The 21,605-nt window shown below is 55.6% G+C and overlaps 1 protein-coding gene across 1 annotated transcript; it reads left to right on the forward strand.

The window, feature by feature from the left end:
* Window positions 1–211: 211 nt before the first annotated feature.
* On the forward strand, window positions 212–4,547 carry LOC123049872 (probable cation transporter HKT7). Its single transcript, XM_044472736.1, has 3 exons — window positions 212–1,604; window positions 3,613–3,837; window positions 3,959–4,547. The coding sequence occupies exons 1-3, from the start codon at window positions 337–339 to the stop codon at window positions 4,155–4,157; spliced, it is 1,692 nt and encodes a 563-aa protein (XP_044328671.1). The 5' UTR covers window positions 212–336; the 3' UTR covers window positions 4,158–4,547.
* The last annotated feature ends 17,058 nt before the right edge of the window (window positions 4,548–21,605 follow it).

The raw sequence follows: 21,605 nt of genomic DNA on the forward strand, positions 1-21,605 counted from the left end.
CCCCTGCGAGGCACCACATGGAAGCCTCTTCTTTGATTTTAGCAACAATCACCCCCACCGGCACCGCGGTGTTGCGGAAGACACGAGCATTTCTCTCCTTCCAGATTTCCCACGAGATAAGCATCATTAAAGAGATGAGCGCCCTCCGAGATTGCGAGATGATACTCGGTATATACGGTGCATGGTAGAAAATGCACTCTCGCCAGCACGTTCATGGCTATATATGTGGGCGTCGTACGCCTCAGTTCTCACAGGCAGTACGCAGCCTATGCATGCATGCACATCCCAACGCGTCCACGCAATACAGAGTAGACATCACTACATCAAAGATCAATCATGGCCGGAGCTCGTCATAAGGTCGCCGAGCTGTTGCGCCACGCACGGCGACTGTCGACGGCCGCGCTCGACAAGGCATTGTCCCTCCTGTCATCGCCTTCGTCCTGGTCATACGTGCAGCACCACGTCGTCAAGGAGCCGGTGGCGCGGTTGCGGCGCGCTCTCGCCGGGCGGTTCTGGCGACGACTCGGCTCGCTGCTCGTCCACGTCGCGTACTTCCTCGCCGTCTCCTGGCTCGGTTACCTCCTCCTCGCGCAGCTCAGGTTCCGCGCCGGCGGCGACGGGACGAGGCGGCCCCGCGGCATCGACCTGTTCTTCACCGCCGTCTCGGCCGCGACGGTGTCAAGCATGTCCACTGTCGAGATGGAGGTGTTCTCCAATGGCCAGCTCCTCGTCCTGACTGTCCTCATGTTCGTCGGTGGCGAGGTGTTTTTGTCGCTCCTAGGCCTCGCGTCCAAGTGGTCCAAGCTGAGGAAGCAAATTCACAAATCATCCCGGCGCGTCGAGATCCACCACGTCGCCGAGCTTGAGATGCCGCCGGTGGACGCCGCCACCGAATTCGACAACCCAACGTCGATGACATCGACCGCCGATGATGAGATAAGCAAGCCGTTGGGCCACTCGCACGATACCAGGCTGCGGCGCGACGCGGTGCTGTCGCTCTTCTTCGTCGTCCTCGCCATCCTCCTGGCGGTGCACGTCCTCGGCGCCGGGGCCATCGCGGCGTACATCTTGCACGCGTCGCCGGCGGCGAGGCGGACGCTGCGGGGCAAGGCCCTGAACGTGTGGACCTTCGCCGTGTTCACGACGGTGTCCACGTTCTCGAGCTGCGGGTACATGCCGACGAACGAGAACATGATCGTCTTCAAGCGGGACACCGGGCTGCAGCTGCTGCTCGTGCCGCAGGCGCTGGTCGGGAACACGCTGTTCCCGCCGCTGCTGGCCGCCTGCGTGCGCTTCGCCGCCGCGGCGACCAGGCGCGTGGAGCTCAAGGAGACGGCGAAGAAGGGCCGGGAGCTGACGGGGTACTACCACCTGCTCCCGGCGCGGCGGTGCGCGATGCTGGCGGCGACGGTGGTGGGCTTCCTCACCGTGCAGGTGGCGATGCTGTGCGGCATGGAGTGGGGCGGCGCGCTGCGGGGGATGAGCCCGTGGGAGAAGGTGTGCAGCGCGGTGTTCCTGGCGGTGAACTCCCGGCACACCGGCGAGTCGACCCTTGACATCTCCACCCTCGCGCCGGCCATCCTCGTGCTCTTCGTGCTCATGATGTGAGTCCTCCTCGATCTGTCCTGTCTCTCTCTTTCTCCTCGCTGTCGGTCGATGCTTACGAGAATGCCATGCCCGAGTTCCCTACGTTGAAAGCCAGCTAGATTCCAGAAGGTACTCCCTCCGTCCGATAATATAAGAGCGTTTTTGACACTAACGAAGTACTAGAAGCAACTAGGATTTTATTTTCCTGTGATTCTCAACTAAATGTTTGGCACTGATTATCCATGAGGTTCCCTAAAACTTCCTTAAATCTTAGTCACATTTCTAAGCATTTGGTCAGCACCCCAACAATCATCCTCATCCCATAGTGAACCTAGAAACTAACAATTGGCAAGAGCATTTCACTGAAGTTTCACAATTTGCAGAGATATGTTCTTTTTTTGTACAGGGGATTAGCAGGGGTTTTCAACAATTTCAGGCCAGGGGTAAATGTTATTATAGACAGGCTAGGCTTTCAGTACCCACGCGAAAGAATAATACGTAAATAAGTGACAATTTGATAGGATTGTAGTCAAACTGTTAACAATTTCTATACTGTAGTCAAACTTTTAACAAATTTTTTCATAAACAAAATTAAAACATTTTAAATATTGAGACTTAAAATCTTGAAAATCAATTATACAGATTTGTCTCAAAAGCATACTAGAATATGAAGTAGCTAATTGCCAAAGTAACATCTCAGAGTGGCAGTATCGTCCAAGAGGAGTACTACATAGTAATCGGCATTATTTCTTAATTTGCCTTAATTAATTTGTCGTCCATGTTAGTACGTACTCCTAGGTGCATGCCAAACTATATATCTCAACCCGATCATTGCTGAACATGCTCCGTGCCAAGTAGCAGTCCAACATGGGTGGCGAGGTGCACTGCAGGCGGTTGGCCGGCAAAATTGACAAATTTGACCTCAGAAAGAAAATATTTCACAAACTAAACCGTTTTGAAAAATATTTCACACCACTGACCTTTTTGTGCAGCGTCCGACAAAAATACGCTGCACTCTACTGTGTAACTCCTTACAGCTAGGCGCTGCACAGTGTAGTGCAACTCCTTGCAGCTAGGTGTTGCACAGGTGTGACGCCTAAGTGTTAGGTGCTGCACATTAGGGGTCAGTTGGGTGAAATACTTTCAAAAACAGTTTAGTTCGTGAAATAGTTTCGCCCTGAGGTTAAATTTGTGCCTTTCGCCGGGTTAGCCATTGTGCTCGTGGACCTCGTTCAATAATTGAACGGAGAAGTTTTTCAAAAAGAAAAAATTTGAACGGAGAGGTAGAGGAATCTTCCCTCCCTGTGAAAAGCATTCGAGCTCGTCAACCTCCCCGCCAAAAAAAGAGAGCATTGCCAATTTGCCATCCACGAGTCGACAGGCACGCGCACGCGCTGGCTGACCGCATGCACCTTGGCCGGCCGGGAGAAAAAACAACCACCAGCATCGACACAAGTTGAGAATCGGGATGCTGATCGGAACGTATTCCAACGCATCATGCACACGTCCAATTGTACCATTCTAGTAGCTTCCTTCCTCACATGTGCCATTCCCTGAATTCCATGCATGTATGGTGCCGTGGTCCATGAGAAATCGTGACCGTATGTACTCCCTGAGTATATAGGCAGCGAATCCGGACCGGAATATGTGCCATTGCCCGAGAATGGTTTCCGCTCGCCGGAATGTCCTTGCACGTCCACGTCTGGATACTGAAAGTCTAGTAGTAGGTGCCATTTTTGGGATCGAGAAGAGGTGAAGAGCAAGTAGAACTGACGCTCCAGCCCGCAAGTGCTTTCATACAGCATATCTACAATTGGGCGTACTCCATCCGTAAAAAAATATAAAAGCGTTTAGACACTACTTTAATGTCTAAACGTTTTCATATTTCTTTACAAAGGGAGTACTACACAGTTCCAGCGCATTTTTCACCGAGTTTCTGGTACCTCAAGTAGATAAAGCGCATTAGTGCAGTCTTTCTAGCCGCACATTATCCTCACTCACGTTCTGCTTCTTGCTTGCTTCCAGGTACCTGCCTCCATACACGACATGGTTTCCATTTGAAGAGAGGTCGGGCGTGAAGGACCATCCCACGGAGGAGACCCAGGGGGTCAGGTTGCTCAAGAGCACGCTTCTGTCACAATTCTCCTACCTCGCCATCTTTGTCATTGCCGTCTGCATCACCGAGAGGGAAAAGCTCAAGGAGGACCCCCTCAACTTCAACTTGCTCAGCATCGTCGTCGAAGTCGTCAGGCAAGTCCCCTCTTACTCTAAGCGATTCAAAGCCTCAAAAAGGAAATAACAAGGTACTCCTTTTTCAAATAGATATACAATGAGAAGGGAAGCTGACATTTTTCGGTGTAACGTTCTGCAGCGCTTATGGAAATGTGGGCTTCTCCATGGGTTACAGTTGCAGCAGGCAGATCAGCCCGGACCGGCTGTGCACTGACAGGTGGACCGGCTTTGCTGGGAGGTGGAGCGATTCCGGCAAACTCATCCTCATTCTTGTCATGCTCTTCGGGAGGATGAAAAAGTTCAGCATGAAAGCGGGCAAAGCCTGGAAGCTTAGTTAGGGCATGGTCATGGCATAGCCTCAGGGTGCTATGTAGGATCGGATGACAGAAAAAGTAGGCTCGGATTGGAAAGCGGGATCCTCTACAGGAGACGGGTGCTTGAAAAAAAAGTATGGTCCGGTACATAAATTTGGAAAAGTTGAAGCAAAGAGTAGGAATACATGTGTAGTGAGAGTCACTTTCTATTCTTTGATGATGCCCACTGATAGTAGCTTGCATTGGGGAGAAAAAATCAACATAAATGCCTCAAATTACTTTTTGTTATGAGGCATCTGTATCCATATGCCATCATTGTACATGCCCTTAGGACAGCACCTAATGACCACCGCAGGCACCAGTGGCCATGGCCGGAGTGAGCTCCGAATTAATCACAAGAATGGTTTCCTCTTCTTTTCACATCTCATATATGACTACTCATGTAGACGTAGAAGGGGGCCTTCAATGTGTCATTCTTTTGCTTCATGGGTTGGGCTTTTTTAGTCTGGTTGTTAGTTCGTACAAGCAAAGAAAACACATCGAGACAACAAATACCCGAAATCACTAGTTGAGAAGTACTCGTTGTAAAGATCACTCCAACTCCTCAGGTTGCGACAAGTGGCGCTCATGCAGCGCACCACTTGGCGCAACCGTGCGTCCAAATCTCGAACCGCTTTCACAGTTGGGTTCCTCGCGTCGAGATCTTTAAAACTAGATCCCATGTTGATAGGTTTTGACGAACTTTTTTTCACGGAAAAACCGAACCGGGAGTACGAGTTTTTCCCTTTCCGAAAGAGGCACGCCCGTCCCTCTCACGAAATCACAACCGCGCCTCTCGCGGAAGCAAAACCGTGACTCTCGCTGAAGGAAAAAGAAGAAGAAAAAACTTGTTTTTTCGTTTCCGAGGAGGCACGGCCGTGACTCTCGCGAAAGCTCACCCATGCCTCTCGCGGAAGCAAAACGGTGACTCGCGAAAAGAAAAAAAAAAGAAAACATGTTTTTTTTTCGTTTCTGAGAGGCACGGCCGTGACTCTCGCGAAAGCACAACCGTGCCTCTCGCGGAAGCAAAACCGTGACTCTCGCGAAAGGAAAAAAAACAGAAAACACGTTTTTTTTTTCGTTTCCGAGAGGCACGGCCGTGACTCTCGCGAAAGCACACCCGTGCCTCTCGCGGAAGCAAAACCTTACTCTCGCGAAAGGAAAATAAACAAAAAACGTGTTTTTTTCGTTTCCGAGAAGCACGGGCGTGACTCTCGCGAAAGCACAACCGTGCCTCTCGCGGAAGCAACACAGTGACTCTCACGAAAGAAAAAAAAGCGCGTTTTTCCTTTTTGAGAGGCACGGCTGTGACTCTCACTGTCGGGGATATCTAGCGACATATGCCAGGGGGTGGCTTATCATGGAGGGGGACAAAAATACGTCGTCGGTGCCTGGAAGCAGGATAAGACGTAAACAGATATGCCGACGCTTCTTACCCAGGTTCGGGGCTCTCCTAGGAGATAACACCCCTAGTCCTGCTCTGCGGGGTCTCCGCATGATCACTATGTCAATAGAGTGGCTACAAGATTGCTCCTTGAGCTGTTTTACTAGAGGAGGAGGAAGGGCAAGGCTAGCTCTACTCCTTTCTCTATATGAGTGTGTGTCTTCTATGGTGCAGAAGCCTTTGCATGGGTGCCCTGGGGGGTTTATAAAGGCCTACCCCCCAGGGGTACAATGGTAATCTGGCCGGGTGTAGGACCCAGCCGTCAGTGTCTCTGGTCGCCGGCTACTAGGTCCGCCGCCTGGTGGGTCCCGCCGGCTGCCGGTCTCTCGGCCGACAGGTGGGGCCCGTCGCCTGCGGGTTCTGTCGGCTGATCTACACTGTAGCCTCGCCTCTGATGACGGAGGCTTTGTCGGGGGGAGCGTGGCTACAGTCCCGCCGCCTGGCGGGCGCTCACTGTAGCCACACCCCGTCTCATCTGGTTAATGGCGCACAGACTCCAAGGGAGGGGGAAGGACGCCTGCTAGGAGTCGGCCTCCCTCTGTGCCGACTGGTCAGGGCCAGCCGCCTTCTGGCATCTCACGGACAGGTAGGGCCCGCCGCCTATGGGCCGTATAGACAGTCCGTCGTGGGAGCATGGCCCCCTCTGCCATGGATGATGTCACGGGCGGCATCGAAACAGTGCTGCGCCGGGCTCGGGATGTCCGCCTGGTATGCTGCACTGTGGCCACATTCTGCCCTGGATTCGGGGGTGGCAGGTTGCACTATAGCCATGCCCCGTCTCGTCGTTGTAATGAGCCGCTAACTTCGAGGGAACGAGGGGGCCGCCTGCTAGGAGCCGGCCCACCACATGGCCGCCTTCTGGGCTCCGCCGCCTTCTAGCAGCCGGCCGCTTGGACCAGCCGGCCCCAAGAAGGCGGTCCTTTGTCTTTGATGTTTGAGGGGCGCAGCCGGCCCCGATGTCTTGAAATACCATGGGGGCTGATGAGGCTACCCGCGGTCATTTACTCCGACAGTAGTCCCCGAAGTTGGTGGGGCGCCGCGGCTGAAAAGGCGAGAAGCCTCAGCAGCTTCCTACTCCGAGTGGCCTGGTAGTCTTGCTTTGTCCGTCTTCTGAGATGTCGACTGCTAGGAGCCGGCCGTGACCGGGGAGGCAGCCTGGTGATTTCTAAACGTCGTGGTGAGGGCCAGGTTGCACGCCAGCCCGATGTCAGGCTTGCCGCCCGTTGCCGGCACGCCAAGCGGCGCCAGCGGGCCAGGCCGCCTTGCCAGCCCACACACGCGACGGGATGTCGCCGCAGGCTGGGGCCCGCCACTACAGGGCCTCGGCACGCGCGCGGATCCGCTACGGCCGAGGCGGACGGTTGGGCTTCTACGGCAGTTAATACACGGCTTTATTGGCACGGTAAACGTGGGATCGTGGGGGAGTGGGCGCAGTTAATCCCACGACCCCCCACGTTCTCGCCCCCTCGGTTCCGCTGCCTGGGGCTATAAGTAGGGGGAGGAGGGGCGGCAAACGCATGCGCGCCCTCCTCTCCCTTTGCCTTCGCCGCTCCTCTTCTTCTTCTCTTCGCCGCCACAGCGCCCCTTCTTCTTGCCGAGGCGCTGCCACAGCCCACTGTCGTTGGGCTTCTTCTCGCCGCGGCTTTGCCCGTTCGCCACCGCGCCGCGCCTCCGACAAGATCCTACGTCCATGGCGCGCTTACGGGCCGGCGACTGGGACGGCTCCAGTGTTCACAAGGATCACCTCTCCTTTCTTCACAAGACGTGGCGGCTACCCCGGGAGACGAACGTGGAGGTGCGTGTCCCCCCCGAGGCAGAAATCTCGCCGCCGCCGGAGGACGACGAATGCGTCGTCTTCCAGTCCCATTTTCTTTGCGGCTTCGGCCTTCCGGCGAGCGGCTTCTTGCGCTCCTTCCTCAATTTCTATCGAGTTCAGCCGCACCACCTCACGCCAAACACGATGGTGCTGCTGGCTGCCTTTGTCACCCTCTGCGAAGGCTACCTCGGTACTCTCCCCACGCTCGAGCTCTGGGGAGAGTGCTTCTACCTCAAGCTTGGCACCGTCGCCAAGGGCACGGCGGCCCAGTGCGGAGCCTGCGTGGCAGTGCGGCATCCGGGTGCCGGGAATCGCTTCCCGTCCGTCACCCTGCTGCAGTCGGCCAAACTGTGGCAGAAGTCCTACTTCTACGTCAAGAATATACATCCGACGAGGGACTACATCAACTTGCCGGTTTACGTAGCCGACCCGCCTGTTGAGTCGCGCGCCAACTGGCAGTATAAGCCAAGCTCCCTATCGGTCGCCTCCTCCGCCACCCTCGCCCGACTTCAGGTGATGACGGAGTCGGAGGGCCTCAAGGGCTCGGACCTGCTGGCCGCCTACGTGGCACTGAGTGCTTCCCCTCCAAGCCCGACCCCACATCATTAGCAGCATGAGCGGGCATCGGGACCCTTGCCGGTTGAGCACCAAGGAGCTGCCGGACGTGGAGGTGGTCCGCTGGTCAACTACTTCTCCAACTGTAAGTTGTCGGAGACGGAGTGGTAGTTCGGCAAGCGGCCGTACGACCGCGCACACCTGCCGCCTGCGGTGAGTCTTGTGATCCTTTTTCTTCTTTGCTTGTCCGAGTTCTTCTTTGCCGTCTAATCAGTCGGCCATGGTATAGGTCTTCTCGACCCAGTCGGCCGCCGACGCTCTGGAGCCAGGTCATCAGTACATGCCGGACAGGTCGAGAAGCGACGTGGATGATCCCGACTTGGGGACGGCCGCCATGGAAGAGGACGACGCCACAAGTGGCGGTGGTGGAGCAGGCGGCTCCGGAGGAGGCGGCCTTGAGGACTAGCCGGATGACGATGAAGAGGAGAACGAGCCGCGTCGTACGCACGGCGCCGACAAGGCGGGCGCGAGCTCCTCAGCCGTGCCGACTGCACCAGGCCGCGCACCGAAGCACCAGGCCGACTCGTTGCTGTTCGGCAACCGGCCGAAGAAGCCCAGGAACACGGCCACCATGACTAGGCGGCAGGAGGCCGCCGCGAAGGCAGCCCAATTTTAGAGGGCCCCGAAGCGGCTCCCGCTGGCGTCCGGGTGAGTACTTTGATTTTTCCGTTGTGGCTTTTGCATTTGCTTTTCTTCTTTCTTCTAGTCTTTTTACCGGCTTCTTGGCGCTGTGTCTTCATAGGGCCCGCTCTCTCTTTCGCGGGCCCCGTCTGCCTTAGTGATTGGGTTGGCGGATGGCTCCGCAGAGCCCCGCCGGGTGGACCCGCGCGCTGAGCTCCAAGAGGTGATGGAGCGAAATGCGCGGGAGGCGTGTGAGGAGCGGGAGAAGGCGGATGTGGCCAAGGCGGCGCAGGCGGAAGCTGACGCGGCAGCCAAGGCTCAGGCCGACGCCGCGGCCAAGGAGCAGGCAAATGCAATCGCCAAGGTGCAGGAGGCGGAGGCGGCCCACAGCCGGGCTCCGTTGCTCGTTGTCTCGCTGCGCGCCGTGCCACCGGCGCCGGAGAGCCAGGCGCCGATTGGAGGAGCCGGTGATGACCAGCCGGTCCTGGAGAAGGGAGGGGGCGACCCCGTCATCTTGGGGGCGGAAGTGCCCCCGCCTACGCCGACTGCCGACGCCCAGACCAGTCGGCCTGACGCGCCGCAGGTGTCGCCAGTCGGTGGCGAGTTGGTGGTGGGCTCGACTCCCGCAGTCCGCACTCTGGTGCGCCGTCGTGCGGCGAAGGCGGCCTCAGCGCGACGGCCGTTGGAGGTCGGGGCGGCAAGTTCGTCGGCTCCCGAAGCCGAGGCCACCAGTGCCGCCCCTCCGGAATGGACGCTTGGGGGCGGGACGGGTGTTCTGAACACGGCCGCGCAGGACGTCCAGGCTCGGTTCCAGGCCCAAGGCGCCGCCCTTCAGCAATACACGCAGGCGTTCCTGGCGACGCGGTCGGCCGTCCGGGTATGCTTCTTGTTTTTGTTTCTGATTCTTGTAATCTTCCATGGGGGCGCACCAGCGCACCCACTGGGTGTAGCCCACGAGTTCCGGGCCGGCTACTGAGCAGGCGGCTCGGAACTTAAAGGTAAGTCCCGAGTGCTAACTTTGTTTTTTCTTCTGCTGTCTTTGTTGCAGGATTACCACAACATCCGTGCGGCCGCCTTCAACTCCCATGTCCAGGAGCTGGCCAAGCGGACCACTGATTTGGCCGAGAGCCGGAGTAAGCACTCCGTCTTCTTTCTCGCGGGTGCGCGTCAGCGCACCCGCTAGATGTAGCCCCCGAGATTCGAGCCGACTGCTGAGAAGTCGGGTCGGATCTCCCGGCAACTACTTTGTCTTCTTTGTTGATGTTGATGCTCTTTATTTCTTATCTTCTACAAGGGCAGCCGCCGACCTGCAGCAGCGCCTGGGCGAGGCCTAAACCGCGTTGCGCGCCAAGGAGGAGGAGCGCAGCAAGGCGGCCCAGGAGTGCGGCCGCCTGGTCAAGGAGTTGGCGAACCAGGCGGATCGACACAAGGCGGACCTCCAGAAGGTGAAGGACAACGAGGCCAACCTCCAAGCCGAGTTTGAGACTGAACGCTCGGCCTGGGCCGAGAAGGAGAAGGCTATGAACGACGGCTACGGCACGATCGAAGATATGATCGATGGTGAGTTATCTTTCCTTTCTTTCAGCCGCCAACTGTTATGTGAGCCGGCTTCTAGCTTCATACTTCTTTTTTCTTCTCGCGCAGAATTCTTCCCTAGTCACGCTGTTGCTGCCAACCAGGCCATCGAGGCTCGCTGCGACGAGCGAAGACGGGTTGGTGCAGAAATCGCGCCCAACGCGCCCCGGACTCTCGGCGAGCAGCTTCTCGCCGTCCAAGCTCGCCTCCAGCCGGCTCATCGGATGCTCCGCCGCCTGCAGCGCGTCGGGGCCCAGGTGCTGACCGCCCTCTAGCTGGGTGCTCAGATCCCACGCACCCCTAGCCGGACAGCCGAGTGGCTGGACGTAGCAGTTGGTCGCTTTGAGGCTTGGAAGGGCTCCGCGGCTCGTTATGGCGCTCGGAGGGCCTTGGAATTCGTCAAGGTGTGGTACCCAGGCCTGGACTTGGCTCAGCTGGCCACCTTCCGGCAGTAGGCCGGACCGGAGCTGGCGGCGGCGAGCCGCGACCACGCCGACATGGCCGAGTTCTTCCCCGAGCTGAACGAGGAGGGCGCTGAGGTGCCACCCAATTGGTTCAGGCTGAACTCGGAGCATGAGGAGGATTCGACGGAGGAGATCGCCTCCAGCGATGTGGGCGAGGACGAGGAAGACGAGGACGGCGAGGATGATGCGCCGAATGATGGAGCCGACAGCCGACCTCAACCCGACCAGGTCTTGACCAATGAGCCGCATGCCAGCGAGCCGACTGCTGCCGGTGCCGACCAGGCCGAGACCAACCAGACGGCCGTTCCACCACCCGGTGCCTCAACCTCTGCCGACCCCTCAGATCCGGCTGCTGCTCCTCTGGCCTAGGCGGCCAACTTATCTTTTCTTTCCTGTTCTTGTAATCTTTTGGACAAATATGTTAAATTTATGCAATTCCACCCGCTGGGGGTGTATTCAAACTCCGTTGAATGTTCGCCGAGGGCCTTTTGCTTATGTAAATTAACTTCATTCGCACAAGTTGTGCTTTGCCGGGCTCTAACTTGTCTTGCCTTTCTGTTCTTTTGGCTTTTTCCTTTGCCATCTTCCCTTGGCTGCCGCCTTGCCAGCCAGGCAGCCGCTCTGCGGTCTGTGGCTGGGTCGGGTGCTTGGCCATTTTGGGAAGACAAGTACTTTGGCCGCTTAGAACGTAGCAAGTTAAGTGAGAAGCCGGCCGGCCATCTGCTTAGCAGCCGAACGGTGAGGCGAGGAGCTGGTTTGGCCTATGTAGATGCTTTTTCCTTAGCCTTTTTTCGTGTGGACACCATTTCCTGCCTTTACCTCTTGCCAGCCGGAGAGTCGCTCTGCGAGCTGCGGCTTAAGGCAAGAGAGGGCTTAGATGTCGGCACACTACTTGTCCGACTGCAGGTGGCATCAACATAGTACAAGGCGACAAGCCCCCGGGCCGACTGGTCGAACCGGGTACCCGGCAAGGGAATGAAATAACACATTCACAGGCATAAAACTTATCATATAGATAAAAAGGGTAGCCCCGAGTGCTCCTCTAGGGTCCCGATGTCTTTGCGCTTAATACAAAAGGTAGCGTGGTACATACTGCTTCAACTGTAAAACCTTCGGAGGAGGTTTGCGTTCCATGGGCGCTCTGTTTCCTTGCCGGAATCGTCCCTCTTGCGTGCCCTGGGCTTCTGTGCATCGATCAGGTAGTAAGAGTCATTGCCTAAGGCTTTGCTGATGATGAAGGGGCCTTCCCAAGGGGCCGAGAGTTTGTGTTGGCCGGCTGTTCGCTGGATCAGCCGGAGCACAAGGTCTCCCTCTTGGAAGGATCTTGGTTTGACCTTCCGACTGTGGTAGCGGCCCAGACTCTGCTGGTAGATGGCGGACCGACTGAGTGCCAACAACCGGCCCTCTTCCAGCAGATCGACGCTGTCTTCTCATGCTTCCTTCGCCTCTGCCTCCGTGTACATGGTGACGCGAGGTGAGTCGAACTCAATGTCAGTTGGGATGACGGCCTCGGCCCCGTACACGAGGAAGAAGGGAGTGAAGCCGGTTGATTTCTTCGGAGTGGTGCGTAGACTCCAGAGGACGGCCGACAACTCATCGATCCAGCATCAGTCGAGCACTCCAGTGGCTCGACCAGTCGGGGCTTGATGCCGGAGATGATGGGGCCGTTTGCTCGCTTGACTTGGCCGTTTGACTACGGATGGGCAACGGACGCTAAGTCCAGTCGGATGCCCTGCGTTGCGCAGAAATGAGCCAAGGCGCCTTTGGCAAAGTTTGTGCCATTGCCGGTGATGATGCTGTGTGGTACACCATACCGGACGGTGATATCTGCGATGAAGGTCACAACAGTCGGACCATTTAACTTCTTGACTGGCTTCGCTTCAGTCCACTTGGTGAATTTGTCCACGACGACGAGCAAATGAGTCATGCCGCCGCGTGCTGTCTTGAATGGGCCCACCATGTCCAGCCCCCACACAACAAAGGGCTAGGTAAGGGGGATGGTCTTGAGTGCAGAAGCTGGCAGATGTTGCTTGGAGCTGAATTTCTGTCACCCCTTGCATTTCTTGACCAAATCCTTGGCGTCTTCCAAAGCAGTCGGCCAGAAGAAGCCATGGCGGAAGGCTTTGGCGACAAGGGATCTAGAGGCCGCGTGGTGGCCGCACTCGCCTTGATGGATGTCTCTGAGGATTGCTTTGCCCTTCTCTGGCTCTACGCAGCGCTGGAACACAACAGTGAAGCTGCGCCTAACAAGTTCTCTGTTTATGATGGTGTATGCTGCTGCCCGACGTTGCACCCGTCGGGCCAAAATCTCGTCGGCTGGTAGCTCTCCGCTCACCAGGAAGTTGAGGATAGGCTGTGCCCATGATGGTGCTTCGACTTCATCCACTGTCATCACGACCACTCGTACTAGGGCGGTTGGGTTGGGAGGCGGCGGGTTGGAGTTGGCTGCCGCTTGCTGCGTCGTTGAAGTCCCCGGGCCGGGTTCTAAAGTCCCCGGGCCACCTGCCAAAGTCCCCGGGCCGCCTGCTGCAGCCCCTGGGCCGGGTTCTAAAGTCTCCAGGCCGCCTGCCGACGTCCCCGGGCCGACTGCTGCAACCCCCGGGCCGGGCTCTGAAGTCCCCGAGCCAGGTGCGATTGCTACAGTCCTTGAGCCGCCTGCCGAAGTCCCTGGGCCGACTGCTGCAGCCCCCGAGTCGGATCCGACTGCTCCGGGGGCGGCCGACACGAAGATAGACTCTGATTCCGGCGAAGGCTGGATAGACGGCTTGAGGAGGCGCTGAAGGGAGACGCCGGCTGGTATGGCTTGCCGGGTGGAGCCAACCGTGCTAGGGCATCTGCTTGCTCGTTGTCGGCCCGTGGCATGTGAAGGAACTCACACCCGTTGAAGTATCCACTAATTTGCTGGACGAGGAAGCAGTAGCTTGCCATGTTTGCATCCTTGGCGTCCCAGTCGCCAGACGACTGTTGGACCACCAAGTATGAGTCGCCGTAGCACAGGATCCGGCGGATGCCGATCTCTTTGGCCAGCCGGAGTCCGTGTACTAGCGCCTCATACTCGGCCACGTTGTTGGAGGCGGCAAAGTGGATTTGCAGTGTGTATCTGAGCTTGTTGCCTTTGGGAGAGGTGAAGACGATGTCGGCTCCCAAGCCGATGCGCATCTTTGAGCGATAAAGTGCATCCGCCAATGAGTGGAGTCCAGAGCTGGCGGCAGGTACTGGGTCTCGGCCCAGTCGACAAGGAAGTCGGTCAGTGCTTGGGACTTGATGGCGGTGTGTGGCTGGTAGAACATGGTGTAGGGGGTCAACTCGATTGCCCATTTGGCCACTCGGCCTGATGCATCTCTGTTGCCTATGATCTCAGCAAGCGGGGCAGTGCAGACAACTGTGATGGGGTGCTCTTGAAAGTATGGCTTGAGCTTCTTGGCGGCAAAATGCACGCCGTAGCACATCTTCTGGTAGTGGGGGTAGTTCTGCTTTGAGGTTGACAGTACCTCGCTCAAATAGTACACAGGCCTCTGGACCGGCTATGCTCTGTTGTCCTCTGGGCGCTCTACCACAATGACAGTGCTGACCATCTGGCTGGTGGCGGTGATGTAGAGGAACATGGGCTCCTTAGCAGCCGGAGCCGCCAGGACAGGCGGCGTGGTCAGCATCTTCTTCAGCTGGAGAAAGGCCTCGTCCGCCTTGTTGTTCCACTCGAAGTGAGTGGTTTTCTTCATGAGCTGGTACAGGGGAAGGGCCTTCTCGCCCAGCTGATTGATGAAGCGGCTGATGGATGCCAAGCAGCCAGTGAACTTCTGGACGTCTCGCAGTCGGGTGGGCCTCTCCATCCGCTCAATGGCCTTGATCTTCACAGGGTTGCACTCGATGCCGCGTTCTGATACAAGGAAGCCAAGGAGTTGGCCGGCTGGTACTCCAAAGACACACTTCTCTGCGTTGAGCTTGATTTGAAAACGGCGCAGATTATCAAAAGTTTCCTTGAGATCTTCCAGGAGGGTACCGCGCTTCTCCGTCTTCACCACAATATCGTCTACGTAGACGTGGGCATTTCTGCCGAGTTGCTTGAGGAGGCACTTCTGCATGCAACGCTGAAAAGTGGCACCAGCGTTTCTCAAGCCGAATGTCATGGTCAGGTAGCAGAAGGCTCCAAATGGTGTGATGAAGGCGGTCTTCAGGCGGTCGGCCGGGTTCAACTTGATCTGGTGGTATCCTGAGTAGGCATCCAAAAAACTCAATAGCTCGCATCCGGCTGTGGAGTCAATCACTTGGTCTATCTGTGGCAAAGCAAACGGATCTTTGGGGCAGGCTTTGTTGAGACTGGTGTAAGCAATACACATGCGCCACTTGTTGTTCTTCTTCAGTATAAGGACTGGGTTGGCAAGCCACTCTGGAAAAAACACTTCCATAATGAAGCCGGCTGCTAGAAGCTGGGCTATCTCTTCACCAAAGATTCTTCTCTTCTCCTCTGACAGGCGGCGGAGGGGTTGCTTGACTGGTTTTGCATCTGCTCTGACATGTAGCTTGTGCTCGGCGAAATCTGTCGGAACACCCGGCATGTCTTTGGGAGACCATGCGAAGATGTCCCTATTCTCACGGAGGAAGTCGATGAGCTCACTTTCCTATTTGCTATCGAGGTTGGCCCCCCATGACAGCAAACCTCTCCGGGTGGTCCGGGTCCAAGGGTATCTTCTTGGTTTCTTTGGCCGGCTGGAAGGAGCCCTGGGTCTCCGACTCCTTGGGGTCTGGTGACAGGCCCGGTTGCTTGCTGGCCATGGCCACAACCCAGTCCAGGAGCTTCTTCTCGGCAGCAATCACAAGGGACTCGGCCAGCCGACTGCTGGCTGCAGCACAGGTGGCCAACTTCTTGTAGTCTCCGGCTACAGTGATGATGCCCTTGGTTCCCGGCATCTTCATCTTGAAGTAGGCATAATGTGGTACTGCCATGAACTTGGCTAGAGCTGGCCGACCTAGGAGCGCGTGATAAGGGCTCCCCAGGTCAACCACCTCAAACCAAATTGCCTCGCGGCGGAAGTGATCCTTGTCTCCGAAGAGGACATCTATTTTGATTTTGCTGATTGGTGAGCAGGAAAGGCCGGGCACAATGCCATGGAAGACAGTCCGACGGGGCTGGAGCTGCTTCTCTTTGATGCACAACTTCTCCATCGTGTCGCGGTAAAGGATGTTGATGCTGCTACCGCCATCTATCAGAATCTGGGAGAAACGAGCAGCTCGCCTCTCTGTTGCAAAGGTGGCATCCAACACCAAGGCATAGGAACCCGGAGAAGGCATCACCTCCGGGTGGTCGGCTCGGCTCCAACTGATGGGCTTCTCGGACCAGTGCATGAACTCTGGGACTTCTGAAGCGACAGCATTCACCTCTCGGTGCTGCTGACGTCGGTTATGCTTGTCGTCAGCCACGCTGGTGAAGACGACGTAGGCTCCGTGTTCTTCAGGGAATTTGTCTTGGATGGCGGCGATGGGACGGGCCGACTGCTGCTGAGGAGGCGGTGTCGGCTGGCCAGCAGGCGGAGGAGGCAGCAGTCCTTCGCCCTTGGAGATTCGGGTGAGCCAGTAGCACTCCCGGGTGGTGTGGTTGGACGGCTTTGCGCCGCTGTGGAACTTGCAGGGAGCCTCGAGGGTTTGCTCATAGGGGAAGGCGGGCAACCAAGCAGGCTTGCCACCCTTCTGATGCTTGGGGCCGGGTTGTCCCTCCGGCTGCTGATCCTCAATAATTGCCACCTGCCGGCTGGGGGGCCTTGCGCTTGTTGACGTTCTATAGCTGGCGTCGATTGTTGTCACCAGCCGGCGTCCGAGGAGCCCGAGGGAGCACCTTCCCGGACGCGTCCACCTGGAGCTCCGACTTCATTGAGGAGTCGGCAGTGGCGTACTTGTCTGCTATGATCAGCAGTTCGTCGAGTGTAGCCGGCTCGTCACAGAGGAGTCGGTGTTTGAGTAAGGCGCCTTCTCTGCACCCGGCGGTGAAGTACTCTATGGCCTACACCTCGTGCACCCCTTTGCAGGAGTTGCACAGTTCGGCCCACCGTGTCAAGTAGTCGCGGGTGGACTCGGTGGGGCCTTGGACGCACAGAGAAAGCTGCCGAGGCTTGGGCGGCCGCTTGTAGGTGGTGGTGAAGTTGCGGATGAAGACTTCGGTGAAGTCGAGCCAGCTATTGACGTTGTAGGGCTTGAGGCTGTACAGCCATGTCCGGGCAATGCCCTGGAGCATGAGCAGAACGTACTTCACGGCGACGCGCTTGTTGCCATTTGCTATGTCGACTGCAGTGGAGTAGTCGACTAGCCAATCTTCCGGCTTCACTGATCCCTTGTACTTGGGAGTGTCTCGAGGGAGCGAGAACCCTTTGGGGAAGGGCTTGTCGCGGATGCGGGGGCCGAAACAAGGCGGACCGATTGCATCTTCTTCTTCTACCACCAGGGATCGAGCCAGGCGATCGATCCGGTGACGGGCATCATTTTCTCCGACTCCTTCACGGCGGCCCAGCCGACCGCTGAGAGTAGGGTGCTCAACAGGAGGCGGGGAAGCACGCCTCTCCCTGCGAGTAGGAGGAGGAGGCGGACAACCATCACGTCGTCGCACTGCTCGTGGGCAGCCGTCTTGGTCGCGCTCGATGGTGAGGCGTGGCGGCTGCGGCTGGCAGCCGGCTCTCAGTCTCGTCTATCGCGGGCGCCGCCTGTCGGCGTCCGGGAGGTCACACCTTGCTCACGGCAAGGGGCAAGATTCTCAGCTCGCTGGCTGGGTTCTCCACGCGGTGGTTAGCTTCTTGCTGCGCGGCGGCCGCGTCGAGGAGCTGTTGAACGCGCTCCGTCATGCAGCGATGCTCGTCGCCTTCTAGGTGGTCCAGCTTGTTTGCTGCCGCCTGGGCAGCGCGTAGGTTCTCCATGGGCATGGCGTAGATAGGGCGGTCTACCCCCAGCATGCTGGCGATGGCCGCGCCGCGTTGTCGGACTACGCTCGCGCGGCTGGGCTCCCCAGCAGCCGGCGTGCCGCAGACGGCGCGGCCGATCTCGCGCTGGTACGCTTCGGTAAGGCGTCTCGTAGTGGCCAACTTCTTGCTGTTCTCGATGAGCGCAAGGCGGCAGGCCTCCAGCGTCTCGCCGTTGGCATCTGCTGCGATGGGTGCGGACAGGTCCTGCTGTGCTACCTGTAGCGGCTGGGCGGCCCCGCCAGAAGCTCCATCGTGGTTGATGACGAGCACCTCTGTGACGGTGCTGTCGCTGCTGTCCGCGTGAGGGAGAGGGTCGTTGATGACCACCACGTTGGTGGGGAAAGCGTCGAGGGATGCCGTGTCAGAGTCGACAAGCATCGGGTCGGTGGAACCGATCAACTCTAGGTTAGATACCGGCTCGTTAGCGATGCGGAGTTTGCTAAGGCGGTCGACGAGGCAGCTCTTGGGGCTGGCTGCGCCCGCATCGGATGCAGGCTCGTTGGAGAGGCAGATCCCGCCGATGAGGTCAGCGAGGCAGCTCGCCGCGCAGGCGACTTCTGCGCCATGTAGCGCATCGGTGCAAATGCCATCGGGCATGCCGGGCTGGCTACGCTCACCAGGAAGGAAAAGGGTTCCCGTCCAGAACAGGTCTCCGGACGACGGTGCACCTAGCCCCACGGTGGGCGCCAAATGTCGGGGATATCTAGCGACATATGCTAGGGGGTGGCTTATCATGGATGAAGGAAATATGCCCTAGAGGCAATAATAAAGTTGTTATTTATATTTCCTTATATCATGATAAATGTTTATTATTCATGCTAGAATTGTATTAACCGGAAATTAACCGGAAACTTAGTACATGTGTGAATACATAGACAAAATGAGTGTCACTAGTATGCCTCTACTTGACTAGCTCGTTAATCAAAGATGGTTAAGTTTCCTAGCCATGGACATGAGTTGTCATTTGATTAACGGGATCACATCATTAGAGAATTATGTGATTGACTTGACCCATCCGTTAGCTTAGCACGATGATCATTTAGTTTGTTGCTATTGCTTTCTTCATAACTTATAGATGTTCCTATGACTATGAGATTATGCAACTCCCGAATACCGGAGGAACACTTAGTGTGCTATCAAACGTCACAATGTAACTGGGTGATTATAAAGATGCTCTACAGGTGTCTCTGATGCTGTTTGTTGAGTTGGCATAGATCGAGATTAGGATTTGTCACTTCGATTATCGGAGAGGTATCTCTGGGCCCTCTCGGTAATGCACATCACTATAAGCCTTGCAAGCAATGTGACTAATGAGTTAGTTATGGGATGATGCATTACAGAACGAGTAAAGAGACTTGCCGGTAACGAGATTGAACTAGGTATTGAGATACCGACGATCGAATCTAGGGCAAGTAACATACCGATGACAAAGGGAACAACGTATGTTGTTATGCGGTTTGACCGATAAAGATCTTCGTACAATATGTAGGAACCAATATGAGCATCCAGGTTCCGCTATTGGTTATTGACCGGAGATGAGTCTAGGTCATGTCTACATAGTTCTCGAACCCGTAGGGTCCGCACGCTTAACGTTCGATGACGATCGGTATTATGAGTTTATGTGTTTTGATGTACCGAAGGTTGTTTAGAGTCCCGGATGTGATCACGGACATGATGAGGAGTCTCGAAATGGTCGAGACATAAAGATCGATATATTGGAAGGCTATGTTTGGACATCGGAATGGTTCCGGGTGAGTTCGGGCATTTACCGGAGTACCGGGGGGTTACCGGAACCCCCCGGGGAGTGTATGGGCCTTATTGGGCCTTAGTGGGAGAGAGGAGGAGGCGGCCAAGGTGGCCCCCCAAGCCGAATCCGAATTGGGGTGGGGGGCCGGCCCCCCTTTCCTTCTCCCTCTCTCCTCCTTCCTCTCCTACTCCAACTAGGGAAGGGGGAATCCTACTCCCACCGAGAGTAGGACTCCCCCCTTGGGCGCGCCATGAGAGGGCCGGCCCTTCCCCTCCTCCACTCCTTTATATACGGGGGCACCCCATAGACACACAAGTTGATTGTTGTGGCAACCCGGCTCAGAGCAACCAGTTTACCATGCATTGCCAGCCCAGAGACCATGTCTTCTGGCAACACACAACATCTTGGTACAGAAAATAACCGCTTTATTGATGCTAGCGGATCAAAATTTACATTACAACAGGTAGCGAGGCCAAGCGACACACATGGTGCGGCTGAACAATATGTACATTATTTAGTGAACATAAAGGGGCCTCGATCATAACAACTACGCGGCAGCGGAACAACATCGTAGCGGAACTCCATAGCACAGGGACACCGATGTGGACACGATCTAGACTCGGACAACACTCCTTTCCAACGAGACTTCCCTGAAATCTGGCATGACACGCCAGGTCAGTACATTGAATGTACTTGCAAGCTCACAACAAGCATAAACATAATGACAAACAATATCATGATAAATAACCAATTATTAATAATGCAACAATATATCCGACATGCTGTGATCATGCTTTTGTGTGAAAATCCCTCGTACTGGCTTACCAATGGTGATCTCTTGGATCACGAACGTACCAACCTCATGGTCTTAACTAGGGATATCTCGTGATCTTTCCGGCGAACACAACCGCGACCAACATTTGGTCTCAAATGGTGATCCTTTCGGCCATCACAACCACGACCAACACTTGGTCTCAAACCGCAAGATGACCTTCCCGCCATCATTGATAGTGCAAAGTTCATAACTTAGTGTGCAAGATTTATTAAACGTTGACCCATGGTGTGACCTACTTTCGAGCGCGTCCGTAACCGTGGACTCGGCTATCGATAGATTAATACACTCTGCAGAGGTAGCGCACTGTACCCACACCACGGAACCCATGGCCTCGTCATCCCATTCGGGTGGACCAACGGCATTCCGACGAAACCCCTCCATTGCCATGACACTCTCCCGGCCACTCCGACTCACTCCCCACTGGGCTAGTCCTGGGTGGCCCCGTGTCTACCAAAGACACCAACGACCACCGTCGTGGCCAAAACATAAACGTCCCACACGGGGACACGGTACCATAATCTCAACAACGGGCACACAAGGTTATGTCTGCTTACCGGGCCAGGGTACCACACACCCATAACCTTCCCTCGTTGGAGGCACCGACCAGAGGCATGACAACGGACCGAATAAAGGCCTTCCCATAAAGGCAAATGTGGTTGCACTGGGAAAAACTCGATTCAGTGGCACCATGACCCGGTCAACGATATATTCAAGTTGAGTTATTAACAGGTTCAACTTAACATGAAAGTAACCGGTGTCATAACATGCCATGCAAGTGCAACACAAACATATGCATCATATATCATCGGAAATAACTGGGTCAACTATATCCACACTAAGCATAAACATCAACAACTCATGACACTACTCTGGTTAGGATTAAACCTCACTTTAAACAGAATCTTTTCTAACAAATTTTATCATTTTTCTCATGCAAGAAAAATAACTCCAAATAATTACTTATATTCATAACCATATTACTCTTTCATAACAAAATTAATTCTAGTTTCTTTACCAACTTAGTTAGCTTCAAACCTTCTGTAAATCAAGCATATTAACTTAAACAAGCAACTAACGGAATATAAATGACATAATAGTGATTTAAATGCATGGATTAAATCATTCATTCAACTTGTAAAAATCACAAATATTGCAATGGCACCATGAAAATGTTGTTGTGGCTTGCCTTAGTGCAGATGAGGTTCACAAGCCTCGTGGTGATCCTCAAGACAAGCTTCACTCTCTGAAAATATTTATAAACACAAAAAGAAAATATCAAGAACCCTTCTGAAATTCACCAGAAAATCTAGACAGTAGGGAAAAATCCCATTTTGGTGAGCTGCTAGAGTTCTTTACAAAGTACACGATGCAA

This window comes from Triticum aestivum, chromosome 2D, assembly GCF_018294505.1.
Source record: "Triticum aestivum cultivar Chinese Spring chromosome 2D, IWGSC CS RefSeq v2.1, whole genome shotgun sequence".
Taxonomy (NCBI): Eukaryota; Viridiplantae; Streptophyta; class Magnoliopsida; order Poales; family Poaceae; genus Triticum; species Triticum aestivum.